Source organism: Buteo buteo, chromosome 1 (genome assembly GCF_964188355.1).
Source record: "Buteo buteo chromosome 1, bButBut1.hap1.1, whole genome shotgun sequence".
NCBI classification, from domain to species: Eukaryota; Metazoa; Chordata; class Aves; order Accipitriformes; family Accipitridae; genus Buteo; species Buteo buteo.
In genome coordinates, this window is record NC_134171.1 from 25,522,367 (window position 1) to 25,535,290 (window position 12,924).

General features: G+C 40.0%; 1 protein-coding gene across 11 annotated transcripts in view; it reads left to right on the plus strand.

The window, feature by feature from the left end:
* TBC1D1 (TBC1 domain family member 1) overlaps window positions 1-12,924 on the plus strand; it is a 120,493-nt gene that overhangs the window by 77,234 nt on the left and 30,335 nt on the right. For 10 of the 11 annotated variants that reach the window (XM_075024325.1, XM_075024305.1, XM_075024332.1 and 7 more), the window contains 2 exons: window positions 2,258-2,377; window positions 3,557-3,696. In XM_075024325.1, the coding sequence (XP_074880426.1) occupies window positions 2,258-2,377; window positions 3,557-3,696 (260 nt within the window). The remainder of the gene's footprint in view (window positions 1-2,257; window positions 2,378-3,556; window positions 3,697-12,924) is intronic. The other variant, XM_075024338.1, reaches the window with a different exon arrangement.

A 12,924-nucleotide genomic window follows, 5' to 3' on the forward strand; every position in this document is an offset into this window, starting at 1 on the left:
GATTTTTATGGGAGAGGAACTCTTTAACTGCTCTGTTACTGAGTGTAGAGCTGCTACTTACATAATTTTTTTTTTAATAAATGAAATTCTTTCAGACACACGGACACATGACTTTCTTTAGAGCCAGTTGCTCCAAAGCAACTTGTTGTTATGCAGCAGACAGAAACACTGCTTAAATTGTGCGAGGGATAAGTTGCCAAGAACCTGTGATCCAGCTCACTCTGTCCCTCCTCATCAGTTCTGTTCTGCTTTGTTCATGGTAACACAGAAACATGTTAATATTCTTTTGTGCCTGACATTAAAGGCAAATTGACTAAGTTAACTAAATGGGGCAAGAAATAGCAGGACTGTGGAGAGCTGACACAAAAACCCCACAAACAACGAAAAACCACAAACAAACAAAAAAACCAACACCCCCCACTCCCCCAAAAACCAAGAACAAACAAAAAACCCCAACCTACAAGCTTGTGTATTTGTCTTGGTTACTTTGAGCAATATCGAGTTATACTTTTCTGTGCCTCCTTTCTTAGAACAAAAATACATATAGAGAACATTGAGAAAAGGACATTAACCCATTATTTCTCTGAGAACCTGAAACAAGTAGCTCCCTAAAAATCTTAACTGTGAAACCCCTTCTTAACCCCTTGAGCTGAAACTGCTTGTTTTAGCTCAAAAGGCTAATGAGACCAAATGTCCTTGGAAGCGCTGTCAACAGTCACTGGCCATTGGCAAGCAATTTTTACTGCTGTTGCTGTTTATTGTTTCGTTTTGTTCTCTTGGGTGAAGGTTTCCTGTTTCACCAAGGTGCTGATTCTTCTGATCCTGAGAAAATACTCAACCGAGAACCTTGTTTCACCAGTTCCTTCAGCTGTATTTGCTGAGTACTAACTAGCATCTCTCTTAATTTAGCTTCACCTCAGAAGTATGGTATAGCTCAGAGGAGGAAATGTGAGGCTACAATGTCCTCTTTACTCTTCATTTTAATAAGATTTACTTTAATCCTGAAGGCTAAATTCTCAAAAGTAGATTTTTCCAAGTAGATTCTGCACGTACAGTAGCAACTTCTCCTTCAGTGGTCATTTAAGGGTATACCTTATTGAACCTTTAAGCAATAAGACTGAAAACTGAAATTGATAGGAACATCAAATGGGTTAATGAGTTTAAATCAATAAAGTCAAACTGCCCAAGTTGATTGTATTCTGTAAGTGAAATTACAGTGTAATTGTGATGGATTCACAATGCAATTGTAAGCAAAACCTGTTCGCAGGGCACGCCATGCTGCAGCCTTATCTTCTTTGTACTCAGTACCAGCTACTAAATAGCTTCACTTCATATTAGTGATTATCCCAGAGTATCCCCCCCATCCCATTCATGTCTTCAGGAGACAGTGCTAAATGCCATCCAGATATATCATTATGGTTTATTGGAAGCAATTATTTCTTAAACTTAGCTTCTCATGATTAAATTCTCCTACTCACATGTTTTTGTGTACTCTTCTGAGAAAAAGGTCTTCCAGTATCATCAGCCAAGTAATTTTCTGTGTTTTCATTTCATGCAGAAACTTTCATTATCTGAGTTGTTCTTACTTCCTTCTATTAACCTTCTTCTGAGTATGTTGGGGGCCTGTTATTTTAAAAGAAAGAGCAGAATTATGTTGGCCACAAGACTGTTGATGAAATTTGATTAGTACTCCTGTCTGTTGCATAAATAGAGCCACAATCCTAAATGATCAGTCAGAAGGCTCAGCTTTTAACTTAAAAGTTCCAAGCTTGTCTGAATAAAATCCTGTTAATGCTTTACAAAATGTTTTTTGCCAAAGTCTTATTTTTCATTTGCTAGCACAATGATTATCAGTGTCAGCTTCTCCTAACCTTTTCCCCCAAACTTAGTCAATCATTGAAACTTTGAAACTGATATTTAAGTAAATGTGCAATGATAAAGTTGGCGTCAGTTCCTACTAGATTAAAGGAATTTACTTGAAACGTGCACTAAAAATCTTGGGATATAGATATAAAGAATAATAACTTTACTTGGAAGTACATTTATTTATATTGGAACATTTTAGTTTGCCCAAACGAATGTGTATTTCAAAGTAGCACTTTGTTAGCAGTTTTAGTTTTGACTTTGGTTTCCTTGATATTCAGGCCTTCAGGATTTAGCTGCTTTTTGTTTGAAACTTAGCAGTATGTGTTATTTTTAATTCTGTGGATTTATACTTCTTTGTTCTAAACTATACTTTTCCCAACTGCACTCTTAGCATCTCCTACCGTACTGCCTTAAGGAGAAGGCTTCATTCTTCCTCTTCTGTGCCAAATTTCTTAAAATTTCTGGCTCCTGTAGATGAAAATAACACCTCTGACTTTAGGAGCACAACAAGGTAGGGTTCTCTCTCAAAGCCTGGAGGTAAAACTGTATTTTCAAAGGTTGCTTTGTCTGAAATATTTTAAATGCTTCTCACACTTGCAAAACCTGATTTGTTCAACAGTTCACTTGCATGTATTCTGCATGTGATTGCTGTCAAAAGGATGGAGCTATCCCAGACTCTTCTCCCATTAAGACTACAGAACTTAACCATTTTGATGTTGTAATGGTCATGCAACTTCGACCTATGTACTTCTGTGATTGTTCCTGCTAAGGGACTGTGTTAGCCGTTTTCAGTTAAGAGAACATGCATGGTTCACCCTAAGCAATGTCAGTGTCCTCACATTGGAAGGAGAGGATGGCCTATAAAATGCTCCTCCCAGTTGCTGCCAGAGCTATTTGAATTTCATTTATCCCTTTCAGCTTCAACAAAGACTCATGCAACCATTTAGCCAATGGCTGGAATAAAGCAGTGAATAGTTTAAAGATGTAATGGGTGAGAGTTATTAGTGGGATTTTTAACAGGAAAGTAGCACTGCTATTCACTATTTCATTTAATATTCTGAATAAAACCTCTCTCTGTAGTTTGTGGATTGCATCAAAGGAGTAGTAACAAGGTTCCTGGACACTGTTCCCGAGTTTGTTGCTTATTTCAGATGGTGACTTGCGGACATGAAGGTTAAAAATTTTGCTCCAGGTCTGTGTTGTGAGGGAATAGATTGCATACCCAGTTCACAGAAGGCTGGAAGTTTAGTTGGTGTTTATAAAGCTCCTTGATGTGTGCTGATAAAAAGCATCAGCAGTTCTTTGTGTCTCCTATGAATAATCGCTAGATTTTGTGGATGGCATTTAAATAGCAGAGTGGTAAAGATACGTTATGGTGTATGTGTCTTTAATGTGTTGTTTAATACACTGCTGTAAAGCAAGCTGAAAATTAATTAAAACTGAAGAAAGCAGAATGCACAGAGCTGCCAGCCTGTTTTGATGACCCTGAGTGATGTTTGCAGCTTTGTATAAGCCTGCTGCCACAAAGCAAGCTTCACCCACCTAACACTTACGAGCTTGACCCAGCATATGCACAGCACACTGCACCCCTTAGCTGATGGTTTGTGTTGTATTCACTGAAGACTGTGTCACTGTTACTAGCAGATTCAGGTAACCTACTCACAAGCCACTCTGTGTTCTGCAATTTTAGTGACTACGAATCCAAACACAGCCAGCAGGCCATTGGTGCGGATAGCCCTGTAAGGACTCGACGGCATTCATGGAGGCAACAGATTTTCCTGCGAGTGGCAACCCCTCAGAAAGCATGTGATTCTCCCAGCCGATATGATGGTAAAGTCTATGTTTATTTGTTCCCATGAACATTGTTAGTGGATGTAGTCTGTGAAGCGTGGATCATTTTGTCTACCAAGTGGACATACTTGCCCAGTGCTCTGTTTGTCCTGTCTTTGCAGTTTCCCACCTACTTTTTGGTCATGCCAAGCTCATCAGCTGTTGAGTTTTTGTTTTTCAGCTTCTTACCTAACATAGTTCCAATTGTGTCAAATTAACTAACCAGAGAAGAAATTATTTTTATGTGTACTATTTTAATGAGTTCTGGGGAAAAAAATGTATCACCAAGTATTGCTCTGAAGAAAAGGTGATGCTTCTGTTTCATCTTTCCATACTGGAGTATAGAACTATGGGCTAGAAAAATCCAGGCCTAGCAGAAGAAATTAAATTCTTTTATGACCTCAGGTGAGTTCTGTAGTGTGTACTTCATACCAGACTGAATTTGACCTCATGTATGCTGCTCCAGTCTGTGACATTTGCCACTTGAGCCATAGTTATCCACTGTTCTTGTATTTATTTCCTGAAATTCTGCAGAGCTAAAGAACCACAGACTAGAAAAAAAATCACTGCACATGAGCATGTGGTTGCATCATTTTATGCATCTCACTTTATCTGAGTCAGATAGTACAGTACATGCTGAGGCCAACAATGCCTCAGAGAAGCTTGTGACTGTAGATAGTGGTCTCTTGCTCTCTAAAGTTTGAATTTCACAGCTTGAGCTCTGCAAGCTCTACCTTCTAACTGATCTCTAAGGCCATTGTATAAGAAATAAGAAAAAGTATAAGGGAACAGGAGGGAACAGTACGTTATAGTAAATGTAGTAAAAAGTAACCATCTTAATGTCACTGAGACATTTTTCTTGCATCTTAAAGAGAGACCTTGATTAACTGGACACAGCACATAACAAAAGTGTTTCTGTTGTTAATGCATTGCTTGCAAGGTATTTTGACTGACAATGGGGTAAGCTGTATATGGGCAGAGATGCCTCTCAAATTCAGTGTACTTCAAAACAAAGTAATCTCAAGAGCATGTTGTATAAACATACATGTGAAATGCTCTCCTATACTTAAATGCATATGAAGGAGCTGTTCGACCTCAGCTGTTTTGTGAAGCTACTCTTTTTGCAGGTTTGATGCATCTTTTTGTGACTGGAAATAGTCTTACTTGTTTTTGAAAGCCACAAAACCTTCCCATATTAAATAGGGAAAAAATACCTAAATTGCCTATCCAAGCATTTCCTCTGAGGTGTAATAGCTGCAAGATAAAATCTCAACAACCTACAACTGGATAAGCAGAATAGTTGGAGAAACAAGTGTGGCCAAAATGGAAAACAGGAAGTGCTATTAATAGGAGGACCAATTTAAAATATCTGGCCTTTTTCTTCACTGTTGTTTTCTTTTTCTGTTTTTGTTCCAATGTACATATTCAATTTATGAACAGAGGGAGAAAACTCAGAGTTAAGGGGGGGGGTTTTATTCATAACAAGTATTGGGTTTTTCTATTTGGATTTTCATGCATCTCCTGGAACATTTCTGGCAGCAAAGGATAGTCACTCATGATCCATTCTCTGTAGCCTTTAAGAGGGCTGCTGTACAGATGATATTACATTGGACTCACCACAACAGTTAACTTGGTAACCTCTGTAGTGCCAAAGTAAATGTAACTAGCTATCATTCATCATCTTGTTCCTCTTTCTTTCATATTCTCTCAAGGAGAAGCAGCACATGCAGTGGAGTTTATTGATTTTAAAAGTTACCTGTACTTCCTTTTTTTTAAAAAAAAAAAAAACAAAAAAAGCCTTCCTCACTCTTTTTAGACTGATTTCCTTTGAAAAAAGAATTTATGTGAGTAGCTGATCTATCACCAAAAGGTCAGTTTCAGCCAAATTGGACAGAGGTCAAAGAAGGTTTTAAAGATAACATGTTTTGTCATGTTCTGCAAAAGTAAGCATGAAGAGAGGGAAACAAGGGAACATTCATGAGTTTCCTTTTATAGACTGCGACTCCACTGAGCAATTTCTCCATTCAAGTGCAATATCCCTCACACCATTCCAAGGTACTCTGCAGGAAAGCAGTAAGGAAAAAGGCTAGGGATTTTTTTACAAGTTAGTAAGTCAACAAACCAAGAGACCCAGATCTCTGTGAGTCAGAGATGAAGAAGTTTTTCAAGCTTAGCATAGGCTGCTTTACTAAACTTTGTATTAAACGTGAAATCCATCAGTATGCCTGAACTATGTGTTGCTTTGACCATGTGTGGGTAGGCACTGTCAACAAAATGAAACTGCTTTGTGGCTGTAACTTCTTTGGGTTGTAATCAGTAAATATGCATGTGTAAGATGTCACAAGAAATGGGGACAACTTTAAGCGTTATACACACAGAAAGATCCGGATTCTGACATTTGTGATTCCATTTGTATAGGCAAGTGGTGAGCTGAATCTCAAGATGCATCATGTTCATTGCCACTCTCTGTGTGATTAAGACAGCAGGATATGAAGGTGTATGTACTAAAAGTTAAAAAAAAAAAAAGAAAAAAGAAAAAAAGAAAACCCAGATAACTGGTACATAGCTTTTGCAGAAATTTTGAGCTTAATCTTATGAGGCTCTGAACTTGAGAGATGTCTAGTGTCCTGAGTTACCACGTGAAGCTGACAGCGCTTTGAGTCCCCCTGTCTTGTAGTTCTGGATCCTTTACTTCTTTAGGAGGTGCCTATAAGTAGTTTGAGCTAAAACTTCATTTCCTGTAGTTCGGCTGGAGAGACATGATTGCTGGCTGTGCTTTGTTGGTTGCATCGTGTATTACCAGGCAGAGAGCACACTGTTTTGCAGACACTATTATTTAGAAGGAGGGTTTTATTATAAGTGAAAGAGGGTGTTCATGTCTTACTAGTTCAGGAGTAAAATGAAAACCAGTCCCAAATCAGTGGAGTTAAAAAAAATATATTGCAAATAGATACACTAGAAAGCCATTTTTTCTTGCCATTTGAGATTCCTGCCTTGCCTGATGACTGGACTCAATTCAGCCACACTCAGGCAAGGAGAGCGCTCTGAAACAACAGAAAGCCTCGGGTACAGGAAACCATTACTTGTGGTTGTTACAGGAGCAATGTCTCATGTGCAGGCCCTCCTCCAGCCACCTCCTGCTTGTGGGTGCTGCCGCTTTCCCCTTCCCCACTGTTTTCCCCTGCTTCTGTACTTAACTTTACCATGAAGCACATTGGAGAAGCATTACACAGTTTGCTGCCTGACAGGACAGCCAGGTGATCTCTGGTGAGCCTGAAAATGAGGTTGATCTCCAGTTTGGAGATCTAGAAAGGATTTTCTGCATATGTGAAATGATCTGTAGGTATTTTTATTGCTTTCCAGCTGGTAGCTGGAGGTTTGCAGGGTTGAAGTATGTTAGTTCTACAGTAGCAAGCTACAGTTCAAATGTCCAACCTCATCTCCTGCTGTTCGCTGCTTCCCGGGGAATGGTTGTGCTGCTGCAGGTGGTGTGGAGCACTGGGGGGCAGCGTTTCTCTCACCACCACCTTGAGATACACTCAGTGACTTGTCCTCTGATATTTTTCTTTTTTATTTATTTGTGGGGGTGGAATAAGTGTTGTATCCTACAAAGTGGAGAGATGGAAAAAGAGAAGCACAGGCCGCAAAATGGATCACACTTTGATCTGTTACAATACTATATTTCTTTTGAACGAAGGTTTTCATTGATCTCTTTTTCTAAAGCTTTTTTGGCCTGTTTTCTTTATATGAGTACACAAAATTCACTCTGGCTCTCCCACTCACTGTCTTAAACACTCTAAGTAGTAACAGTGTTTCTTCAGTTCTTTGATTTTGCCCGCCCTACTTGCAGCCAGATCTTCATACTTATAGTAGAGTCTCTCTAACAAGAGCCATATTCTGTGGCTATGCAAATCATTTAGGACTTCTAGTTCTCTGTCTTGGCTGGTAAAAAAGGTGAAGGGAACAACTTGGTGATCATTTTAAACTAGCTGAAGTATGGGCTCACTCAAAAAAGGTGATTAGTTTTCAGTTGGATCAGTTTTCTAGTCGCACTCACAGTATTAGACAAGCACTAGAGCAGGCACAGGGAGGCAGACAGGGACACGTGTCTGGAAGCTGAGGGCGGGTGGGTGCTCTTACCCTGTTGGGGAGCAGGACACACTTAGATCAGTGCAGAGTGATCATGAAACTTCAGCTTGCACTGCACTGCAGCAGGATATTTGCATACTTTTATTCAGCATCTACAAATCTCTGTGGAGTGGACTATTTTCACTACAATTTTCACATATTGACTGTTCAGAATTGGTCATAGTGGGAGAACTGTTTTGCAGATTGTCAGAAACTCCCAACAGACTAAACTCAAGTGCTAGATTTAGAGGGAGCGTGAATAGTTTTCTGAAGTAAATGGTGGGAAAGTGATAGTGCTTGTGATGAGCTTTCTTGCTGTGGGAAGTGTGTTGGCAGTAGACAGCAAGATTTTTGTAACAGCTGTGTCAGTTTTAGGTTGGAGAATGGGTGATTTGCTTTAGGTGGGCAGTGGTGTGGAGTTACATGTTGAACAGTGAAAGAAATGGCAATTTGGGGGAATGAGGTGCTTGGTATTGCTTAGCAGTACTCAGAAAATAGATTCAGATGAAAAAAGGAACTTTAGCCAGAACAACTACATAGTATTTTACAACCTGACTTGCAGAAAAAAAATCTTTTAGAAAGTACAAGTATCTCTGTTCAGGAAAAAAAAAATTGACTCATTCATTAAAATGAATTGGGTTTTAGTCTCTGGCAGACAGAGGTAGCAAACTGTTAAATCCAAAGTGCTGAAGAAAAGTTTGGATTTGAAGAACTTTTATTCTTAAAACCAGTTGTAGTTAGCACCTAACTATCTGTTTATGTACTTTGTGGTGAGGGTTATATCCCTTTCATTATTTAAGCTAAAATACTTTTTAAATCATTTTGTGGTAGTATTGCAAATACTGTTAACTGTTGCTTTAGCATTCTGTACTTAGAATGTTTGCAGTGTAAATTATTTGTAATGCATCCTCCAATACTGTTTTAATGGTTCTTTTTTAGCAGCAAAATTATTATTAATTAACTAATGACTAGCTTTGTAAATGCTGTAATAAAGCCAGTTGGTTAGAATTGATTACTCAGAGTGAATATATACTCATAATCTTGATTTGCAGCATAGGAGCTTGGCTATAAGCAGTTAAGTATCACATATAATGTATGAAGGCTTCTGTGCCCATTGAAATACCAGGGCATTCATTTCTAGGGGCTTGATAATATTAGTAAATGGGCTGAATTTGGAGGTAGTGATTACTTTTTAAGAAGCTCTTGGCCTTAAAAGAAAAAACAAACTCTAAAGCATCTCTCAGAGCTGATTTTAATCAACCATATTGAAATAAATTTTTCAAGAATTCCTTATTCAGTCACTGTATGTCAGACTAGAAGAACTTGTTGCTTCTTGTGGTTCCATATCTGAAGCTTTCTGGTAACAGGAGCCTCCTGGTAATGGTACCATACTTGGTTATGAAATCAAATACTCCAGACATCTATGTAAACAAAAAAAAAAAAAAAAAAAAAGGAATATTATATCCTTGGTTATAGAAGTTTGCAGTTCCTCTTTAATTTTGTATCATGTTGTACTACCTGAATGGAAAATCTGAAGAGGACTAACTAAGGATGTTGTGAAAGTCCTTTTTTTTGGGCAATTTAATCTTACATGACTGTAAAGATTGTCTTGTTTGTTTGCTAAGCTGAATTTTGGAGTGTTTAAAATGCAACAAAGAAAAACCGTGTAATTCAGAAAATAAAATGCTTAATGGAATTCTTCCTTCCATATTCTCCCCATGTCTTGCCTGACTTCTTAACCCTGGAGAGCAGATGTGACTGGTAAACACTGCAGAGAGCCATGTGTAACCAACTCCATAGTGAGGATGACAGTAATGCATTATATTTGAGCCTCCTCCCTATTAGCCTCCTATAAAAATAAAACAAGCCCTTCTTTTCTACGTGAAGTGTTGCAGCTTCTAGTCAAAGATGAATCTTGTTATCTTGTTTTTGGTATTTGAGGTCGGTTAGACTAAGTGCTTCTGAAAGAATGTTTTTAAAATTTGGGCTTTTAGGTGGGTTTGTCACTTCTGTTGTTTTTTACTTTGTGTGTGTGGTTTCTCTTAGTGGGTTTCCTTTTTTTCTTCTTGTTTTTGGAAAGCCTTGTTTAATACTGAGGTTGATTGAAGAAGAAACTATTGATCAATTAAGATTTTTTCTAGTCAATTACAAATGAAATTTCCTAAAAAAAATACAGTTTAAGGCAACATTTTAATAACTCACTGTTGGAATACTTTAATGTCCTCCCATAGGTCCCAGTAAATGCACTATTTCATTGTAGCTTCTTCTGAAGCTAATGAAATTTCCTGTTCGACACTACCAGTCAAATATTGTCTGTTTTAATTACTACTGCAGTAATTCACCAGCTTTTCATTTACAAACTTCCTTTAGTGTGGTCGGTGGTAGTAATATACCATGATACTTTCTTTGTAATCTTTTGTACTTTGTTTTGTGTTTCATCTTTGCACATGAGAGTTTTGTATAATGCATTTTTTGATCCTTTTGGAGTGTAGGGATGCTCTGCTCTCTAGGATTGAAGTGCTGCCACGTGAAGCCAAAGAGCTGAATATAAATGAATGAATCTGCTGTACAAATTCCATCTCAGTCCGTTGTTCCTATTGGCCTCATCCTTTCTTGGGCAGTGTAAGTGTGTGGTGGGTTGACCCTGGCTGGACGCCAGGTGCCCACCAAAGCCGCTCTATCACTGCCCCTCCTCAGCTGGACAGGGGAGAGAAAATATAACAAAGGGCTTGTGGGTTGAGATAAGAACAGGGAGAGATCACTCAACCAACTCCCATCACGGGCAAAACAGACTCGACTTGGGGAAAATTAACTTAATTATTGCCAAATCAACCAGAGTAGGGTAATGAGAAATAAAACCAAATCTCAAAACATCTTCTCTCCACCCCTCCCTTTTTCCCGGACACAGCTTCACTCCCAGATACTTTACCTACCCCTCCAGCAACGCAGGGGGATGGGGAATGGGGGTTGTGATCAGTCCATCACACGTTGTCTCTGCTGCTTTATCCTCTTCAGGGGCAGGACTCCTCACACTCTTCCCCTGCTCCAGCATGGGGTCCCTCCCACAGGAGACAGTCCTCCACGAACTGCTTGAGCGTGGGTCCCTTCCATGGGCTGCAGTCCTTCAGGCACAGACTGCTCCAGCGTGGGTCCCTCGCGGGGTCACAAGTACTGCCAGAAAACCTGCTCCATGGGCTCCTCTGTCCACAGATCCGCAGGTCCTGCCAGGAACCTGCTCCAGCGCGGGCTTCCCACGGGGTCACAGCCTTCTTCGGGCAACCACCTGCTCCGGCATGGGGTCCTCCCCGGGCTGCAGGTGGATATCTGCTCCACCGTGGACCTCCATGGTCTGCAGGGGGGCAGCCTGCCTCACCATGGTCTTCACCACGGGCTGCAGGGGAATCTCTGCTCCGCCGCCTGGAGCACCTCCTCCCCCTCCTTTTTCACTGACCTTGGCATCTGCAGGGTTGTTTCTCTCACATGTTCTCACTCCTCTCTCCGGCTGCCATTACTGTGCCCACTGCAACTTTTTTCCCTTCTTAAATCTGTTATCCCAGAGGCACTACCACTATCACTGATGGGCTCAGCCTTGGCCAGCGGTGGGTCCGCCTTGGAGCTGGCTGACATTGGCCCCATGGGACATGTGGGAAGCTTCCAGCAGCTTCTCACAGAAGCCACCCCTGTAACCGCCCCTGCTACCAAAGCCTTGCCACACAAACCCAATACAAAGTGGCGGGAGCATCCGAGCAGTGCTTTTGAGGTACGTATGGATGCATTAGTACATTTGTGCAACATTTCCATCTGCTTCATGAGCAGTTTCATCTGCAGTTCATTACCTTGCAGAAGCTCTTACAAGCACAGGAAAGCTGGTGGCTTTCTCAGTGAAGTACACTGTTTCTGGAGGAATACTTAGTTTGGACCCACAGACTTGTAGGAGTGCATTGCGCAGAAGAGTAATTCTGAAGGGTAGTCCAAGTATGAACTTTAAATGGAAAATAACCTGTGTATTGATAAAATATAATAATAGTTATTGGGTCAACTTGTCCAATCCTGAACCTTAAAGAGTAGAAGTGTGGTAGGCTTGTAGAAGTACCACGTATGGAGGTAGAATTTTATATAGAAGCTGCAGGAAATGGAGCAACATATTTGAAAGAAGTACGGGTCAAATGTGGAATAGGAGTCAACAAGAGCTGACAAGGTTGGCAGATGAACAGGGAAGCAGTCTTTCAGTGTGTGCTGAAGTGTTCAGGTCCTCTTAAGTGCACTTACTAATCTCATAAAAGTTTTGAAGGCTGCACATTACTTGGATTTTAACACATGGCAGTTTGATTCAGTGGAATGTGAGCTCGCAGTTATGTTCAGTTGAATTGCTCTACTATTTATCTTTGCTTTCTCTGCTATCCTCTGGGTCATTTGTGCATAATAATGAAATACTCAATTTGTTGTTACAGTATTTCTACTGTTGTCTGTTCTGGATTTGGAAGCCGGATGGCATGTCTGTTGATCACCTTGTTGTATATTCATGGACAAATGTCCATGAATGTCTGGTTTTTTACTTTGCTTTGAGGGATTACCTCCACATCCCACCTCCCCGCCCTCCTTTACCAGCCAAACAGCTGATGCAACTCTGCAAACTTTAGACAGGCCACCTGAGCAGTTAAACAGGTTCATTTTGGTTTTTATACATCCTGCCACATGCCAGCATGGAGGTGGGAGGGAAGGCCGGTTGTGAATGTGTTGCGCTTTATCAGAGTAGACTTTAGACTTTCTGTTAAATGTCCACAAGTGATAAGAAGAAAGGAAGAAAGAAAGAAAGAAAAGATAGAAAAGGAGCACCAATTTGGAAGGCAAAATCAAGCCTAGGACTCTTCCACAGAGGAATTAAGAGGTGGGGTTGATAATCATAATTGTTCAGCCTATAAAATTTTGTAACCTTTCTGTTTTCTTTTATAGCCTTAAGCATTGTGAGTTAAATTTCTTTTAGTGAATACTGATCTTACCAGGTTAGTAATAGACAAGAGATTTTCAGCCTAAATGGAAGCAGGACCATGGTCTTGAGTAATTAATGCTTTGCAGTCATTCAGGTGTTGCCACAGTTTG